This window comes from Otolemur garnettii, unplaced genomic scaffold (genome assembly GCF_000181295.1).
Source record: "Otolemur garnettii isolate 467f Iridium unplaced genomic scaffold, OtoGar3 scaffold00172, whole genome shotgun sequence".
Lineage (NCBI taxonomy): Eukaryota > Metazoa > Chordata > Mammalia > Primates > Galagidae > Otolemur > Otolemur garnettii.
In genome coordinates this window covers 2,521,767-2,539,240 of record NW_003852567.1, presented here as the reverse complement: position 1 = coordinate 2,539,240, position 17,474 = coordinate 2,521,767, and the positions used below count along the sequence as shown (strand labels likewise).

General features: G+C 51.1%; 1 protein-coding gene across 2 annotated transcripts in view; it reads right to left on the bottom strand.

Annotated features, from left to right (window-relative positions):
- Positions 1–6,914: 6,914 nt before the first annotated feature.
- NOL6 (nucleolar protein 6) overlaps positions 6,915–17,474 on the bottom strand; it is a 14,469-nt gene continuing 3,909 nt past the window's right edge. The window contains exons 4-26 of one of the 2 annotated variants that reach the window (XM_003800282.3): positions 15,337–15,516; positions 14,404–14,572; positions 14,005–14,139; positions 13,762–13,925; positions 13,560–13,680; positions 13,197–13,255; positions 13,010–13,111; positions 12,711–12,826; positions 12,365–12,542; positions 12,068–12,190; positions 11,516–11,664; positions 11,327–11,402; positions 11,025–11,165; positions 10,759–10,876; positions 10,523–10,677; positions 10,206–10,369; positions 9,670–9,822; positions 9,354–9,451; positions 8,494–8,618; positions 8,297–8,386; positions 7,721–7,915; positions 7,503–7,604; positions 6,915–7,282 (exon numbers count right to left, since the gene is read on the bottom strand). In XM_003800282.3, the coding sequence (XP_003800330.1) occupies positions 7,133–7,282; positions 7,503–7,604; positions 7,721–7,915; positions 8,297–8,386; positions 8,494–8,618; positions 9,354–9,451; positions 9,670–9,822; positions 10,206–10,369; positions 10,523–10,677; positions 10,759–10,876; positions 11,025–11,165; positions 11,327–11,402; positions 11,516–11,664; positions 12,068–12,190; positions 12,365–12,542; positions 12,711–12,826; positions 13,010–13,111; positions 13,197–13,255; positions 13,560–13,680; positions 13,762–13,925; positions 14,005–14,139; positions 14,404–14,572; positions 15,337–15,516 (3,063 nt within the window). In that variant the 3' untranslated portion in view covers positions 6,915–7,132. The remainder of the gene's footprint in view (positions 7,283–7,502; positions 7,605–7,720; positions 7,916–8,296; positions 8,387–8,493; positions 8,619–9,353; positions 9,452–9,669; positions 9,823–10,205; positions 10,370–10,522; positions 10,678–10,758; positions 10,877–11,024; positions 11,166–11,326; positions 11,403–11,515; positions 11,665–12,067; positions 12,191–12,364; positions 12,543–12,710; positions 12,827–13,009; positions 13,112–13,196; positions 13,256–13,559; positions 13,681–13,761; positions 13,926–14,004; positions 14,140–14,403; positions 14,573–15,336; positions 15,517–17,474) is intronic. The other variant, XM_023519340.1, reaches the window with a different exon arrangement.

Sequence of the window (17,474 nt, the reverse complement as noted above, 5' to 3'; positions counted from 1 at the left end):
GCCGAGCCCCTGGCTATTTTTTGTTGCAGTTGTCATTGTTGTTTTAGCTGGCCCGGGCTGGGTTCGAACCTGCCAGCCTCAATGTGGCTAGTGCCATAACCATTGTGCTATAGGCATTGAGCCAACAGTTGTCTTCTTAATTAGAGGCACATTTTCTCATGTGTAAATGTCCATGTGCATCCATGTGCAATTTTAGCTGTGTGTGTGCATGCATGTATCCATGAGGGCTTGTGCATGCATCTGTGTGTTTAGGGGGGGTCTGTGTACATATCCGTGTGTGGCTGTGTTTGGGCCTGGCTGTGGGTGTGGGCCGAATGTTTATAAAAACAAAAGATAGGAGATGAAGATCTGTTGAGAATTCTGGAGACAAATTGCTAGATATCTGGGCCTGTCCCTTATCAGCCTTGGAGGAATGGAGGGAGTTAGTGACATGGAGTTGACACATACCAGGCCATCCCTGTGAACAGGCCTAGGGCATCTGGAAAGCTCTGATTCACACATCAGGGACCAGATCCCTGAAGCCCTTAAGTTTTCTGATTTCCCATCTCTGAAGTTTGCTTCAGAAGATAAAGGGTCAGGACCAGGAGGTCAAGGAGGAAAGGAAAGTTCACAGGCTTCCTAGGGGGCCTAAACCAGGCTTCCCTGGAGAAGAAAACATTTGGCTAGGGATTTTGTGAAGGGTTCTTCTAGGTAAATGACTGCTGGACCAGTGTCTAGCAGGGGTGAGTGCCTGCCTGTCATGAAGAGCAGAAGTAGTGGGACCAGGGAAGATGAGCAGTTTGGGAAGGTCCTTGGGTGCTATGTCTGAACCTTACCCAGGGCCTAGTGGCATTCAAGCTGTCCTTCTCTAAGTCCCCTGGCTCTGAGGAAGCTCTCACAGGGACTGCTGCAGCTGGAGGTGGGAAGGAGAGCACCAAGGTAGCTGGACCCTGGCCTCACCCCCTACTTCAACCAAAAAAATTTTAATAATCTGTATCATGTTCTGAATAAGATTGCAATTGCCACATGTACCACCAACTTAGAACAGTGGCTCCATCAGTGATGGGAGCCCTGCAAGTTTTAGACAGGGGATAACATTTGCCATTTAGAAGCATCCCTCCAGCTGCTTGAAGGATGAGTTGGAAAAGAGAGGCTAAGCTCAAGGCCTGGGAGAAAGTCATGGAAGAGGAAAGAGGTCTGACTCAGGGCAATGGCTGGAAGAGGGTGTGAATTTGAGATTTAGGAGTCTGAGTGAGAAAGGAAAGTCAGCAAGAAGCCGAAGAAGTTGAAAGTAGACAGAATTGGCTCAACGCCTGTGACTCAAGTGGCTAAGGCACCAGCCACATACACCTAAGGTGGCAGGTTCAAATCCAGCCCAGGCCCACCAAACAACGACGGCTGCAACCAAAAAATAGACGGGCGTTGTGGCGGGTGCCTGTGGTCCCAGCTACTTGGGAGGTGGAGGCAGCAGATGTGCTTGAGCCCCGGAGTTGGAGGTTGCTGTGAGCTGTGATGCCACGGTACTCTACCCAGGGGGATAGCTTGAGGCTCTGTCTCAAAAAAAAAAAAGAGAGTAGGCAAAATTGAGTGGACAGGAACCTGAGGTGGGGCCCCAGGGCCAGCAGGACAACTGCTCTCTGAAGGGCCTGTGGTGTAAGGGCAGGGAACAAGTAGGGGCAGGGAGGCACTGCTCTGTATTTGGCATGCAAAAATGGTAAAGGTGTGCATAAGCCCCAATATACTCTGCCCTCAGGCCAGCTCAGACTGACTGCTACAGTGCAGCCACCAGCAGCCCACCATAGAGGAAAGAAGGAAGGGTGGGCACAGGGACAGGCTGTAGCAGTAGATTCTCTAAACTTCAGGAACGATTACCTGAGGGTCTCTAGACCTGAGGTAACTGAGAACTAGCTGCAGGGAGACCCCATAGGTTGGGTAGGATGGGAGATTAGGGTGGGCTTTGTGGAGGAAGACTGAGGAAAAGGCCAGGATGCCTTTTTCATGCAAACTGCTGGTCATCAAATGAACAGGGGCTGGGACTCCCTAATTTGGGCCACTGCAGTCCTTTTTTTTTTTTTTTTTTTTTTTTTTTAAGAGAGAGTCACACTTTATCGCCCTCAGTAGAGTACAGTGGCATCACACTGCTCACAGCAACCTCCAACTCCTGGGCTTAGCTGATTCTCTTGCCTTAGCCTCCCGAGTAGCTGGAACTACAGGCGCCTACCACAATGTCCGGCTTGTTCAGGCGGGGTTGGGTTTGAACCCACCACCCTCAGTATATGGGGCTGGTGCCCTACCCACTGAACCACAGGCCCTGCCCCGCTGCAGTCTTCATAGGACCCAAGTCCTGTCCTATACAGGCTTCCTGTCTGGGAGAATAGAGGAGAGCTGAACACTGCTTTTGAGGAGCTCCCAGGCCAAGGAGCAGAGGAAACTCAGGCTTGGGCTGAGGTGAACCAGAGTGCTCATTATCCATCCTACTCCTGGCCTTGACCCTACCTTTCTAGGCTGCTAAAACAGTTGTAGTCAATGATTTGGGCAGAAGGAAAGGAGATTAGCAGGCAGTCCAAAACAGAAAAGGCCAGGCCTCTCCCTCCTCCCCTGTCCCATGGCAAAGATCTGCAGCTCAGGCCTCTCTACTTTATTTGTCCATGCCCCACCCTTTAGCCTCAAAAGCCAGGCTTGGCAGCAGGCAGTTTGTTTCCAGCTAGGACACCTAGGCCCTCTGTAGCTCTACTCCCCAATACCCTATCTGAGCCCAGACAGTTCCTACACCTCTATGGGCCTCATATCAACCAGAAAAACTATCCTCTCCACCCATTTCCCAGAAGCTGAGATGGGAAAGGAAGCCTGAGTCTGAAACACCCCTTTTCATGGTCCCCTGGAATAGTCTGAGATGCCTCCTCCTCCTTCTGGTGGGGAGCAGGTGAAGGATGGGCAAACTGGCCTTTCCTGTGGAGGGGAGGGGTGACTCAGGTGCCCCAGGCCTCCCCTCCTTACCACTCTCCTGGATTAATCTGTGACTCACAAAGCAAGTACCGGATGTGTTAGACGTATATTTTGGGGGAGGGGGGTGGCAAGCCCAAATCTGACTTTAAAGGTCAGGAACAAAGCAGCCCTCAGGACTTCACTGAATGTAGCCTGGTGCTTTGGGGTCTTATTCTTTTTCCCCAAAGGAGCTAGGAAGAAGAAAATAGTCCTCTGGATTAGGTCAGATACCACAGCCAGAAAGGAGGATCCTTTGAGAGTTTACTAAATGAAATGTAGAGAGGCTTATGTCAGTCAGATCCAGGGAAACTGAAACCCCAAGGGAAAATTTATTTTATTTCATTTTAACAAAAGACCTACTGAATTGAAAGGGAAATCTTTATTTAAAGCCACAGGAAGAAATCCAAGATTCCTGCCTCCTACTTGAGAGCTTTTTCTGACCTGTTCAAAAACAGAGCAAATTTCCTCATTTGAAGCAAACCAGAGTCGGAGGTGAATACCTACACACACAAAGACTAGTGCCTACTGATGTGTGTGTACTCAACACAGAGAACAGGCAAATCATGCCACACATCAGATAGTCTCCCACTTACCTCTATCTACCTGCAAAGCAAAATGCAGAGCCCACAGGGGCAGGCACACCTGCATCATCCAGTGCACACTTGCTCACACATAAGGATTCCTGCTAGGCTGTTCTTCCCTTCCCCTGATGTTCCAGCTCACAACACCCATCCCCAATTCCTCCTCTCTGGCTAGAGCCTGAGCACCTCCTACTCTGGAGCCCCAGCAGTGATGAACTGGCGCAAAGGAGCCCTGGGTAGTCATCTTGCTCACCTGCTTCCCAGAGAAAATTTGAGGAAAATATGTTGGGGCTTAAGGACTGAAAAAAAATTTTTTTGAGACAGAGCCTCAAGCTATTCCCCTGGATAGAGTGCAGTGGCATCACAGCTCATAGCAACCTCCAACTCCTGGGCTCAAGCGAGTCTCCTGCCTCTGCCTCCCAAGTAGCTGGGACCACAGGCGCCCACCATAATACCTGGCTATTTTTTGGTTGCAGCCGTCATTGTTGTTTTGGCAGGCCTGGGCTGGATTCAAACCCACTACCTTAGGTGTACGTGGCTGGCGCCTTAGCCACTTGAGCCACAGGCGCCAAGCCAGGACTGAAATTAAAGCCTGGGCTTCCTCCCCTCCCACCCCCAATTAAGCTAGATTACAAGAATGGTGCAGTTCCTTAGGTTTGAGTTCTCAACCCTCTTCTCTTGCCAGATGGGGCAATGATGAAGGCATTACTATGGCCATTGTAAAGTGGGGAGACTAAACCCAGCCAGGGAACGTGAATTGCCCAAGATCCCATGGGGAGCAAAGCCAGAGCCCATTCTCAATTGGACTAGTAACTGCTGTAGTTGGGCCAAGGAGCAGATACCACCCTCTGTCCACACCCCACCACGTAGAATAATCCAGAATTGTGTTGGTAAGGACCTGAAGTGCCAAGCCTGCAACTGACCTGGGGGTTTAAGAAAATGGTTGAAACCAGCCAGCAATCCTAGCCCTCCCCAGAACCCATAATCAGTTCAAAGGACCAAGGAAAGGGGGAGGCAGAGATAGAGTCAAGGACTATAGACAGTGCACTAGAGGATGGGATTACATTAAAGCCTGGCATGCTGATGCTTGAAGTTCATGAATGAATAGCACTTGGTGGATACAGACTCCAGTTCACACAGCCAACCACTTTATTCCATTTTAATTTCAACTCTGGGCTGAGATATCCTATGACAAAGACAGAAGGAACAGGCAGAGATTCGCAAAGACCAGCTGGGCATGGTGGCTCATGCCTGTAATCCTAGTACTCTGGGAGGCCAAGGTGGGTGGACTGCTTGAGCTCAAGAGTTTGAGGCCAGCCTGAGCAAAAGTGAGACCCCATCTCTACTAAAAATAGAAAAACTGAGGCAAGGGTATTGCTTGAGCCCAAGTTGGAGATTGCTATGAGGCAATTCTACCCAGGGCAACACCTTGAGACTCTGTTTCAAAAAAAAAAAAAAAAAAAAAAAAAATACAAAAATACACACACACACACACACAAAGATACACAAAGACCAAGAGTTGAGGCAAAACTGTAGACTACAGTTCCCACATGTGTCTTCTCACCTTCTTGAGGATGGAGCTTGCTAGGCCAGACATCAAAGACCCTTCATGAGGGGCCCCCACACTGAGCTTATACCCTCATTCAGAAAATGAAGGCAACTAACCAAAGTATCTACTCCATAAGGCTAAGATCAAATTTACATACATAAGCTATAAAAAACACACAACAGTACCCGGTACCTACTATCTCCTAGGCTTCCTCTTTCACCACCCACTAATTCTAGGCAGATTTCACAAATTCTGATTGCCTTCCTCAAAGTTTTCTGATGCCTATAATCCTAGAACTCCAAGGCTGATAGACTGCTTGAGCTCAGAAGTTTGAGACCAGACTGATCAAGCGCAAGACCCAGCTCCAAAAATAGCTGGGGGTTGTGGCAGGCTCCTATAGTCCCAGCTCCTTAGGAGGCTGAGGCAAGAGGATCACTTGAGCCCAGGAGTTTGAGATTGCTATGAGCTATGAGGCCACAGCACTCTACCCAGGGTGAAAGTGAGTCTTTGTCCCCAAAAAAGAAAAAAAAAGTATTTTGTTGGCCTTCTCTGCCTTCCATCTGCTTGTACTGGGTGCCTGTTGAGCGCAGCAATATATTAGTTGCCATGAAGGACAATATGTAATATGTTCAAACATGTTCCCTGCCCTCAAGAAGCATACATACAGGACACCAGCTTAAAACCATGTGGAAAAGGACAGCCAGGAACATGAGGGAAATTAAGCAATTTAATTTTAAGTCAGAAGACAATAGAACAGTTCACGCCACTGTGTGTGCCTGCCAAGTGAACTGAACAGGCAATAATTACTCTAACAGTTCAGAGGAGGGAAAGATCACTTCAAGCTGGGGGCAAGGGATAGGCTTAAGGAGGGGCACTATTTGAGCTGAGTCTGGAAAAACAGGCAGGATTAGTGGAGGCAGAGATGTAGGGAGAGGCTGCCAAGAAGGGGGTGTGGACCAGACTAAAAGGAGGCAGGATACCCCACCCCCTGCGCAGGGTCCTTGGAGCTCCTTGTTCACCTCTGCAACACTATTGCAAGGGTGCAGAGGTAGCAGTTTATGGCAAAATGGACACAGTGAAGACAGATGCATAGAGCTGTTCGGACTCTTGACACTTTGAGAGGACGGGGCAGCACCCAGTGCTTTCTGCATCTCTCCTGGACTAGGGGACCACCCAGCCGCTTCCTGTCCTCTGTCCTTTTCCACTGTCTCCACCCTGGGAAACAGTACCAACACAGAAGTGTATTGTGTTCCTTCAATGTCGTCTATTCAGATACACACAGCCCCCTTTCCACTGTCGGTGCTGGTGCTGTGACCCTCAGGAAGTGCCACACCTTTGCTGGGTCTGATCTAAAGGCCTGATGCTACAGTGATGGGCATAATGAGATCTAGGCATACATTCTGCCAGTGGAAGGGGACAAAGCTTCTACCTCCAGCTGCTTGTGGGAGAAGCCTAAGCGGGAGGAAAAAACACAGAAAGATCCTGGCCCAGGGCAGACAGACGGATCTCCTAGCTTCAGTTCTCTAAGCTGGCTCTATTCTTCTGGGAGTTCAGACAGTCAGGTGAGAAGAGTCCATAAGACACCAGGCCCCCCGGCTCGGTGCCTGTGGCTCAAGTGACTAAGGCGCCAGCCACATACACCTAAGATGGCAGGTTTGAATCCAGGCTGGGCCCGCCAAAATAACAATGATGGCTGCAACCAAAAAGTAGCCGGGCATTGTGCAGGCTCCTGTGGTCCCAACTACTTGGGAGGCTGAGGCAGGAGACTCGCTTGAGCCCAGGAGTTGGAGGTTGCTGTGAGCTGTGATGCCACGGCACTCTACCCAGGGGGACAGCTTGAGGCTCTGTCTCAAAAAAAAAAAAAAAAAGACACCAGGCCCAGGCCTCTGCCTCAATGCTGGAGCATTAGACAGGAAACTAGGGCAGGGCTTTTGTTAGGGACAACTGTGTATTCAGCCAGTAGGCCCTCCATGAAGGGTCCATGTGCAATAAGCATGGACACCATCCCACTGACATCTTTCTTGCTCCAGGGCTGGGATCACACAGTCCACCTCTCACTTCGGGCTTCCACAGCCTGCACCAAGCCTTCACCCAGCACGGCAAAGTCCTCCAGGATTGCTTCTACATTGGGCACCATCACCAGCTCCCCACCTTGAGATGCTACCATGTGTCCCCTTGTGCTGGTGGCCTGGGGGAATAAGAGAAGAAATGTGATTGAGGTGTCACAAAGCTACACCCAGAGACACTAGGGTGGAGGTAGAGTGGGGATAGCAGAGGCAGACAGAGGAGCCCACACATTCCACACCAACACCAGGTCACTCGTGGAGTAGACTATACAAAAACATGCATGCCCACATGGAACCATGTGTATACACTCAGGAACACATAGCTGTCACCAGCCAGCACACCTTGAAGGGCTGAGGCTGGAAGCTCCCAGGCTTCCAGAGAACACCAATCACCTCTCCACCGTGCTGATCATAGAAGAAAAGGGCTAGATCACCAAAGGCCTCCTAGGAAGGGACAGAAGAGAGATAAGATTACAGATGGACACCTGAGAGCTTCTTCCATGGCCCCAGCTTCACCTGGAAATCCTCTCCCCAGGGTCATTCGGTTGTTTAGAACCTACCCTGAGTTGTGCCAGAAAGAGCTGAGGAGGATCATAGCCCAGGACAGGCATTAGGGACAAGGACCCTGGCTCACTGAGCAGGCCACGGCAGAAGGAGACATGCGGCAAGTCCACAGCCTGGCGGTGCCGGGGTATATGACGAGGAGACAGGTGGATCAACACATCATATATGTCCAAGGGTGGCCGGAACACTGTCTAAACAAAGTGGAGGAGGAAGGAGTCAGCAGTAACACCCTGAATTGGGAACTGGATGACAAACCTGTCCATGTACCCACCTTGGCTCCCTCCTTCCCTTACATGTGACCACCCATTAAAGATCTACATGCCCATTTGAAGATGGGAACACCAAGACCCACAGAAGAAGTAGCTGGTGCCAACTCAAGTCCAGCAGTAGGAGCCCAGGTGCTAGACTGTGCCACTACCAGGCACCATGGCAGCTTTAATGCCTCATCTGGATTTAGTCTCACCAGATTAAGGGGACCAGGTGTCATGTGAGGAACCCTTGAACACTGAACTTCCACGGTTCAAAGACAAAATTCCCAGAGCCACTGGAGTTGCTGGTGGTCAGAGGCTTACCCTGATATCTCCAGGCCCCCGGGGATCCATTAGCTGTTTCTCTAGAATGGGTAGGGCTTCGGCTGCCAGGACCACTAGCTGCTGCAGGATCTGGGGAGCACAGATACTTCAGACTAAGGTATCTCCTGACTCAGGCTGGCCTTGCTTTTTCCTTAGGGAAGAAAACCACACATTTGGGGGCAGGTGTGGGGTTGAACCTGTGCGGATGGTCCATCCTGCGTCCACACCGAGCTTTTGCGATCCTGAGGAGTAAAGATGACCATGACAGGGAGTTGTGCCCGAGCCACCAGAAAGCCACTGCGGATCTCTATCTGCTCCTCCACTAGAGACAAAAAGGGGTCCTGGGTCAGCCTGCCCCTCCCCCAAAAGACCCCTCTACTGCCCAGGTCCTATTACTGTGCCCCAACAGCCGTTCAGGCATTTTCCAACACCCAACGCCCAAGTGGCAAAGGTGATGGAAGGGACACCATATTTGCCTCAATCAGGTAAGTTATTAATCTCCCAACCACAGAGCAGAGGCAGAATTTTCCACTGCCTGGCACCCCCAGTCTGGTTTCTGGGCTTGCACAAGCTGAGGCTTGCCCCTGGGCCCCTATACACCTGGGGAATTAGGAACCTGACACCCTACTCTCTGCTGAGACCAGAAGCTCCTCACATTACAACCAGAAATCACCCCCTAAGAGGTCCGGGCATCTATTCTAAACTTCCTAGCTCCTTACCACAAGACTCCTCACCTGGTGTTCAGGATCCCCTTTCTTCTCTCCTCTCCTTTCTCCCTTCTACAACCCCCGCCCCCAGCAGCTTGCTTACCACCCCCAGTCCACAGCGTCTCTTTAACCTTTATGTGGGCAAATCACATCTCTATAGTCAGGCTTCACCTGGACCTCCTCCTCCTGCCAATTCTTTACACCAAGGTAATCAGGATTAGGCTGAGATTCCAGATGGAGGAAGCACAGACAAAACCTAATAGACTGACAGGGAAAACCCTTGCCTACCCTACTCTGCAATGCACACAACATAGTTCTTCCAGCAGTCTGATCCCAGTCCTACCACTTACCAGTGAGCTCATTGTTGAGATTGACAATGAGAGGATTGTTCTTCCAATCAAAGGTTGATACCAGGAAAAGGAACCGAAGGAAGCCAACCTGGGGGGAGCTGAAGGGCAGGAGTGAACAGATGGTCTGGAGCCCAGCCACACACCCTGGTCTTCCTGCAATCTGGGGAGCCCAGACCCCTTGGTGTGGATTGGGGGGGGATCTTAGACCCCCTTCTGTCACTTGCTCAACCACTCTCTCCCATTTGAACTGAGGGTTCAGCATAAAAGCAGGCCCCCTAGGGAACTTTCTAGTTAAGAAAAAAACAGAGGCAATCACCTGGGAGGGGTGAAGGGCTCAGGGTGCAGAAAAAGGGCAGCAGCCACCAGATCCAGGCTCTCATCAGTGAACCCCTCACCTAGAAGCTGGGCACGCACCCACCGCTTGGCCAGCCGAGCCACACCTGAGAAGGCTGGGTGCTGCTGTTGGAGTCTAGAGGGAGGAGGGTAGTGGCAATGAGACTGAGGCACTCTGGGGCCAGGAACAGTGTCTCAGCCCACTGCCACTGTTCATCCAACCCTTACCCAATGCCAGCCTCTGCACTAATGTGTTACACATATAATCACCTAACAAATGCTTCAAGAGGCTGAGACTAGCATTATCACTATTTTACAGATAAGAAAAGTAAGGTCCACGGAGAAAACCTGCCAAAGGGTCACTGTCAGTGAGTGGAAGGGCCAGGATTCCAGAATCTATCTGACTTCAGAACCCATAGCCCAATCATACCATCTGGCCTCCTAGAGCCAAGCAGTAAGGATGGAAAAATGGGGACAGGAAAGAGCCTATCAACAGGAAGAGCATGCAGGCAACCTCACCCATGCAGAGCACTGGTGAGCAGGGGCAACTGCCTGTTATCTCTTTCAAGGCAGAGGGAGGCAGGTGTGTCCCTGAGTGAGATCATCCCCTCTGGGCTCCGCATCTCCCTCAGGATCTGGGGCTCCCGCTGATAGGCCACACGAATCCGGAACACAAATCCATCCTGTTGGAAAAGGTATGAGATAGTACCCTGGGGGTGCTCTACTGTCTATACTCCTGTTCCCTGGCCTGGTGTACAGAGGTATACCCTTTTCCACTCCCTGACATCCCTGACTGTCCCCTTCCCTGGAGATATACCTGCCCTGCCCAGCCTAACCTTGAGGACATCAGTGTGTGTGGCAGTGGCACGGCACTGCAGCCCATGCTGTTGCATTAGCAGCTCTGCCAGGCGCAGCTGGAAGGCAGCTCGAACTCGCTGCACAGCCTTGGCATCCTGTGGCCACTGACCACTGCCCTCTAGGTGACAAACCACTGAGGGAGAAGAGAAAAGGTCTCACACTGTGGCTGAGAACAGGAACCGTCCTTCCCAATCCCTCCCAAGGGCCCTCTTACCGGTCATGGGCTCCACGTAAGCAGGGCAGGGTTTATTGAGCCGGGGCAAAAGTGAGGCTCGCTCTCGCAGCTGCTCATAGAAGGAGTAGGCTGGTCGGACTGGGGTTGGTGGAAATACCTATAGAAGAAAGGGGCTAAAAGGGACCTGGAACTGGCAGGGGATGCCTAGAGTCAGAAGTTGGAAGTGGGAATCACTGGGTGACTAGAGCAGAAGTGGGGGGGGGGGTCACCAAATAGAAAGGATTCCCTGCTCCCTTGCATCTCACCTCTGTATAGCGCAGTACTGGGTGAGCTCCCTGAACAGCAGACACTGTCAGTGGGAGACCCTCCAGCCCCCACAGCAGGCGGCTGAGATCATCATAGCAACGCACTGTGGCTGCCAAGGCCTCCTCCCCTGTGCTGGAGGTCTGAGCGGGAGAAGACAATCAGAACCACCAGCCATTCTGCCTGGCTCTGGCTGCAGTGAAGCCAGCACCCCCCCCTGCTGGACATGCCAGGAAGTGCACCCTAGCTAAGTGGAGAGAGCTCTCTGCCCCACAATTGCTGGCCTTAACCCCAAGGTCCTTACCTCTTTCACGCCTTGTATCAGCGCATCCAGGAGGCCCCCAACATAGTGGACACAAGTATCTGGAATGTCAGCATGTCTGAAGAGGCACACAGAGCAAGGGGCTTTGTGGGCTATGCTTGCCCTCGACAGCCTGGGCCAGACCGTCTTAAAAGTCTCCCGAGCTCCTGACCTCCAGATGCTAACACTCACAGTGCCAAGAGGTGGGTGACCACCTGGTGGGGAATAAGGCGCTTCTGGAACATAGAGGCTGCCTCCCAGACCACAGCTTCCCGAATGGCTCCATCCTGGAAACGCCGAAGCTCTGAGCGGGATCCCCAGAAGTGGCGGAAGTCAGCAGCCTAAGCAAGGGGTGGTAGGAAAGGTTAGGAAAGAAGGCTTCCCTTGAAATCGCTCTCCCAGGCTTGGTGCCTGTAGCTCAAGTGGTTATGGTGCAGGCCACAGGCCACATACACTGGAGCTTGGGGCTGCCAAACAACAACTACAACAAAAAAAAAAACAATAGCTGGGCATTGTGGCAGGTGCCTATAGTCCCAGCTACTTGGGATGCTGAGGCAAGAGAATCGCTTAAGCCCAAGAGTTTGAGGTTGCTGTGAGCTGTGATGCCATGGCACTCTACCGAGGGTGACATTTTGAGACTGTCTTAAAAAAAAAAAAAAGAAATCTCTCTCCCAGGCTTCAATCCAGGTGGCATGGAGGATGGTATACCCCACACTTTCAAACAAGCATGCCAGGATTCCTCACCTTGGGCTGGTCGGCCTCTGGACCCAACTCAAGGACACTGGTGAGTCCCTCAGACCGTAGGAGCAATGCCAGGCTCAGGGTTCCAGAGTCCTTGTGCTTCGGTGGATCTTGGTTGATGTCCCACTGTAGTGTGTTAAAAGGCTGGGCTCAAACTAAGAATACTTCAGCTTAAGCTAAAATCTATTTCAAGCTAGCTAGAAAGGTCTAGCAAAAGGGACGGTGTGCCCATTGTGTCCCCTGGTACCCTGGGTCCAGCCCCACTCAGACCCACAAATCCCCCAACCTACTCCACCTCACCTCTGGGACTGAAGGCCGAGAGTGAGCCAGCAGGTGTAGCCGGGCCCCTAGGCCCTGCTCCAGGAGGGTGGTCAGTGGGCCCAAAGCAGCTGAGACATAATCTCCACCATTGTCTTGCAGCTCTGCCCAGAGCTTCAGTCGGTGACATGCTGCCTGCAGGCGACTTAGTGGACGGAGACTGGGGGGCAAAATGAGCCACAGAGGGGGAATCAGGGTCTGCCTGCTCTTATTACCACCTCCCCCATGGAAGATCTGAGCATATGCCTGAAGACCTTTACCCCCAAACTGTAGCCCCAGGGAGACAAGACCCAGACCCATCAACATACCCCATCACCCCCAAACTCACTGAAAGACATGGTCAAAAGCCCGGATCATGGGTTTGGGAGTCATCAACAGCAGCTGGAACCCATCGTCAGCTTTGCTATCCAGCAACGCCATAGATAGCTGTGCCTCATGCTGCACCTAGAGCCGCAGGGTAAGAAGTTGCCACCCCAGTATCTTTTATTGACCTGAGGGCTCAGACCAGGTGAGGAGCTCCTGACCTTAGCTCTTTGGACAGGAGGTTCTGTAGTTCTGTTATTTGCTGAAGGGACAGAGTCTAGGCTGGGACATCAAGAGAACCCAGGAATAGAGGCCCACGGGTACCTGGTGGTAAGTGGAGGCAGTGACATCAGCACAGAGATTGAGATGGCCTGAGGAGTCCAAGAAGACAACAGGGAAGGCCTGGTGAAAGTCAGCCAGGGCTGGCTTGAGGGTGCAGAGAGAAGCCAGTCAGGGTTGCAGTCTTACCATAAGGCTCCCTAGCAAAAGACTAGGCCTTTCCCCAACTCACCAAGGAGGGATCTGAGCTGAGACATAAACTGATCCCGTTGACTGTCAGATCTGTGGTGGCTGAGTAAAGCAGAGGAATGTGTTAAAAGGTATCCCGCCTCTCTATGGACCTAACTCTAACAACACCCTCCTTCAGCCTCAGTGGCTGCAACCGCCTGCCTTTGGGATTCAGTTTGCTCATCTGCCTAACACAGTGGTTTTCAACCTGTGGGTTGTGACCTACAGGAACCATGTTAAAGGGCCGCAGCATTAGGAAGGTTGAGAACCACCTGCTCTTAGACTTTAACAGCAAGAATCCATGATGGGATAAGAGGATTCCTGGGTTGAGTGCAACTCCTGGCCTCTCCCCATCTAATTGCCTCACCCAGAAACTGCAAGACACTCCTCAGGACCTGGTAGCCGCTCATGGTAGTGTGGATTTTGCGTGTGGACACAAGGAAGGCAATCAGCATGGAAATAAGGAACCCAGTAAACCCGCCGAGACCCTGAAAGAGATAAAGGGAGAGGCCTGAGCTCAGAGCCAGCCCACTTAATAAGGCAGGGAAGCTAGGCTACCCCCAACTCACCTTATCCAGCTCCCGCTGCCGCAACCAGACCTTCAGAAGTGCTACACCATCCTTCAGCCCTGGGGCTGAACTCAGAATGGTTGACAGGAACTGCAAATGGGATTCTAGAGCTGTATCCTGCAGGACCCATGTGTTGTAGTGGGGGGTAGGGGGTTCCAGGCTACCTGTGAGAGGAAAAGGGAAGCCATAGAGAAGTTTCCATAATACCTCTTCAGCTTCACCTTGACATCAGTGCCTGCTCACCGTCTCCTGGAGGACTTTGCCCTCGGTACCATGCAGAGCGCACATTGTTCTTGGTTGGCAGTAAGCGGCATGGGCGGAAAAAGTCAGGTGGAGGGCAGGGATGCAGACGTACAGTGACCAGGCTCTTGTCCTTCCCTAGTGGACACAGGAGGTGCTGACATCTGCAGGTCTTAGAGCCACGGGCCCCCACACCACCTTCCTCATACTTGAGGGCCCAACCATCCCTTCTCACTTCAAAATTTGAGGTTTCTACACCTTTCCTCTCAAACTAGAGGCCTATGACTCTCACTTTGTACTTTAGCCCTTTGCCCCTACTGCCCTATACTTGAAGCCCCTGTGAACTCCCTTCAGATCTGTCACCCCACAGTATGTATCCTCAGCTCAGTATGTGCCTCCCACCATTTGGCCTCAGCAATAGCAAGGGTTTCAGGTGGCAGCCATTGGAGTAGGAGAAGCGAACACTGCCAAAGAGGGGATCATGGGCCAGGTGGTGAGCCAAGTGGGCCAGGTAGAGGGCACGTTTGCGGAAGTAGCGCTGGTTCAGCCCATCCTTGTCCTGTAGGATTTCCTGGAGAAAACAGGGATGAAGAGAGATGACAAGGCACTTAAGAGCTTAAACATAGAACTTGTGGGCCAAGATGAAGCCAGGGTAAAGAGTTGCATGGTAGGCTTGGCGCCTATAGCTCAACCGGCTAAGGCGCCAGCCACGTACACCTAAGGTGGCGGGTTCGAATCCCCAGCCCAGACCCGCCAAACAACAATGACGGCTGCAACCAAAAAATAGCCAGGCGCTGTGGCGGGCGCCTGTGGTCCCAGCTACTTGGGAGGCGGAGGCAGGAGACTCGCTTGAGCCCAGGAGTTGGAGGTTGCTGTGAGCTGTAATGCCACGGCACTCTACCCAGGGGTACAGCTTGAGGCTCCGTCTCAAAATAAAAAATAAAAAAAAAAAAAGAGTTGCATGGTATCTGTGGGACAAGTTCCTGAGCCAGGGCTTGCAACAGCATACTCAATTCTTAGATAAGAATCAAAGTTCCAGGCAGTGCCTGTGGCTCAAGGAGTAGGGCGCTGGCCCCATATGCCAAGGGTGGAGGGTTCAAACCCAGCCCTGGTCAAAAAACTGCAAAAAAAAAGAAGCAAAGTTCCAGAAGGACAGCAATTGGCCCAAGGGCCTGTATAAGCTCCCCTCAAGATGACTACAGTGGTCTTTTGATATTTTGATTTAGAACACATATTTCAAACTGCTGGCAAGTGGCAGGTAAGAAAGAAAGGGATCCAGAGACTTGTAGATGGTTAAGTAGTGGGCCTCTCTACCCTCCCATCCCTGGACCTTACCCTGGGCATAGTCAATGCCACATCCACATTGATGTCTGGCTGGATGCAGGTGCCCAAAAGGTAGCTTCCCACAACAGTGACCTGGGCTGGAGGCAGGAAGCGGAAACAGCCCTTCACAGTATAGGGTACTTGATGGAGGGGTACTTGAACCCCAGCTGGGAGCCATGCCTGATCAGTGAGCTGTAGGAACAAACAGTAATACATACCGATTCAAGTGTTTTCCTCGCATGGCTGCTTAATATCTAGTAGACATCGTAATACATCAGTATGTTTGAAACTAACTCCCCATCTTCCTGTACAAATGTCTTTTCCATTAAGGCAGCTCCATATTAGTTACTCATGCTAAAAACATTTAAACTGCCTTAACTCATCTCTGTTAAGAACAACCATTTTGGCCTGGTACAGTGGTTCATGCCTATAGAAGAAAATAGAAAAATTAGCCAAGCATTGTGGTGGATGCCTGTAGTCCCAGCTCTTCAGCTCACGCCTGGGAGGCCAAAACCGGTATATTGCCTGAGGTCACCAGTTCGAGACCAGCCTGAGCCAGAGCCAGGCATGTGGCAGGCACCTGTACTCCCAATGACTCAGGAGGCTGAGACAAGAGAATCACTTGAGCCCAAAAGTTTGAGGTTGCTGTGAGCTATGACGCCACAGCACCCTACCAAGGGTGACAAAGTGAGACTCTATCTCAAAAAGAAAGAAAAAGAACAACCATTTTACTATAGAAATGTATCCAGAAATGAGGCCAGGAGTGGTGGCTCATGCCTATAATCCTAGCCCTTTGGGAGGCTAAAGCGGGTGGATTGCTTGAGCTAAGGAGTTCGAGACCAGTCTCTGAGCCAAGAGGATCACTTGTGCCCAAGAGTTTGAGGTTGCTGTGAGTTATAAGGTCATGGCATTTTACTGAGGGCAATAAAGCAATAAAAAAAAATAAGAAGTACCCAGAAGTGGATTATTTCTCTACTTTACATCCTAGTTTATTTTATTTTCTTCTTTTTTTTTTTTTTTTTGAGACAGAGCCTCAAGCTATCCCCCTGGGTAGAGTGCCATAGCATCACAGCTCACAGCAACCTCCAACTCCTGGGCTCAAGCAAGTCTCCTGCCTCAGCCTCCCAAGTAGGTGGGGCCACGGGCGCCAGCCACTACACCCAGCTATTTTTTGGTTGCAGCCATCGTTGTTTGGAGGGCCCGGGCTGGATTTGAACCCGCCACCTTAGGTGTATGTGGCTGGTGCCTTAGCCACTTGAGCCACAGGCACCGAGCCTTATTTTTTTATTTTTTTGAGACAGTCTCACTTTATTGCCCTTGGTACAGTGCCACAGCATCATAACTCACAGTAACCTCAAACTCTTGGGCTTAAGCAATTCCTTACCTCAGCCTCCTGAGTAGCTGGGACCTACCACAACGCCTGGCTATTTTTTTTAGAGATGAGGGCTCACTCTGGCTCAGGCTGGTCTCAAACTTGTGAGCTCAGGCAATCCACCCACCTCGGCCTCCCAGAGTGCTAGGATTATAGGCATGAGCTACCATACCCAGCCTTACACCCTAGCTTAGGAAACCACCATTTTTCAGCAGAGTATGTTCCTAATTAACCTCCTTGACTTTACCTTTGTCTTCTCTATTCAACATAACAGCCTACATAAATTTTTTTTTTTTTTTTTTGTAGGGACGGAGTCTTACTTTATCACCCTCAGTAGAGTGCCGTGGCATCACACAGCTCACAGCAACCTCCAACTCCTGGGCTTAGGCGATTCTCTTGCCTCAGGCTCCCAAGTAGCTGGGACTACAGGTGCGCGCCACAACACTCAGCTATTTTTTTGTTGCATGTTGGCCTGGGTCAGGTTTGAACCTGCCATCCTCGGTATATGGGGCCAGCGCCCTACCCACTGAGCCACAGGCACCGCCCCTCTACATTAACTTTTTAAGGCTGGAAAAGTAACTTTTATTTTATTTATTTATTTATTTTTTAGATAGAGCCTTACTTCGTTGCCCAGGCTAGAGTACCATGGCTTTAGTCTAGCTCACAGCAACCTCAAATTCCTAGCTTCAAGCGATCCACCTGCCTCAGCCTCCTGAGTACCTGGGACTAAAGGCATCCACCACAATGCCTGGCTAATTTTTCTATTTTTAGTAGAGAC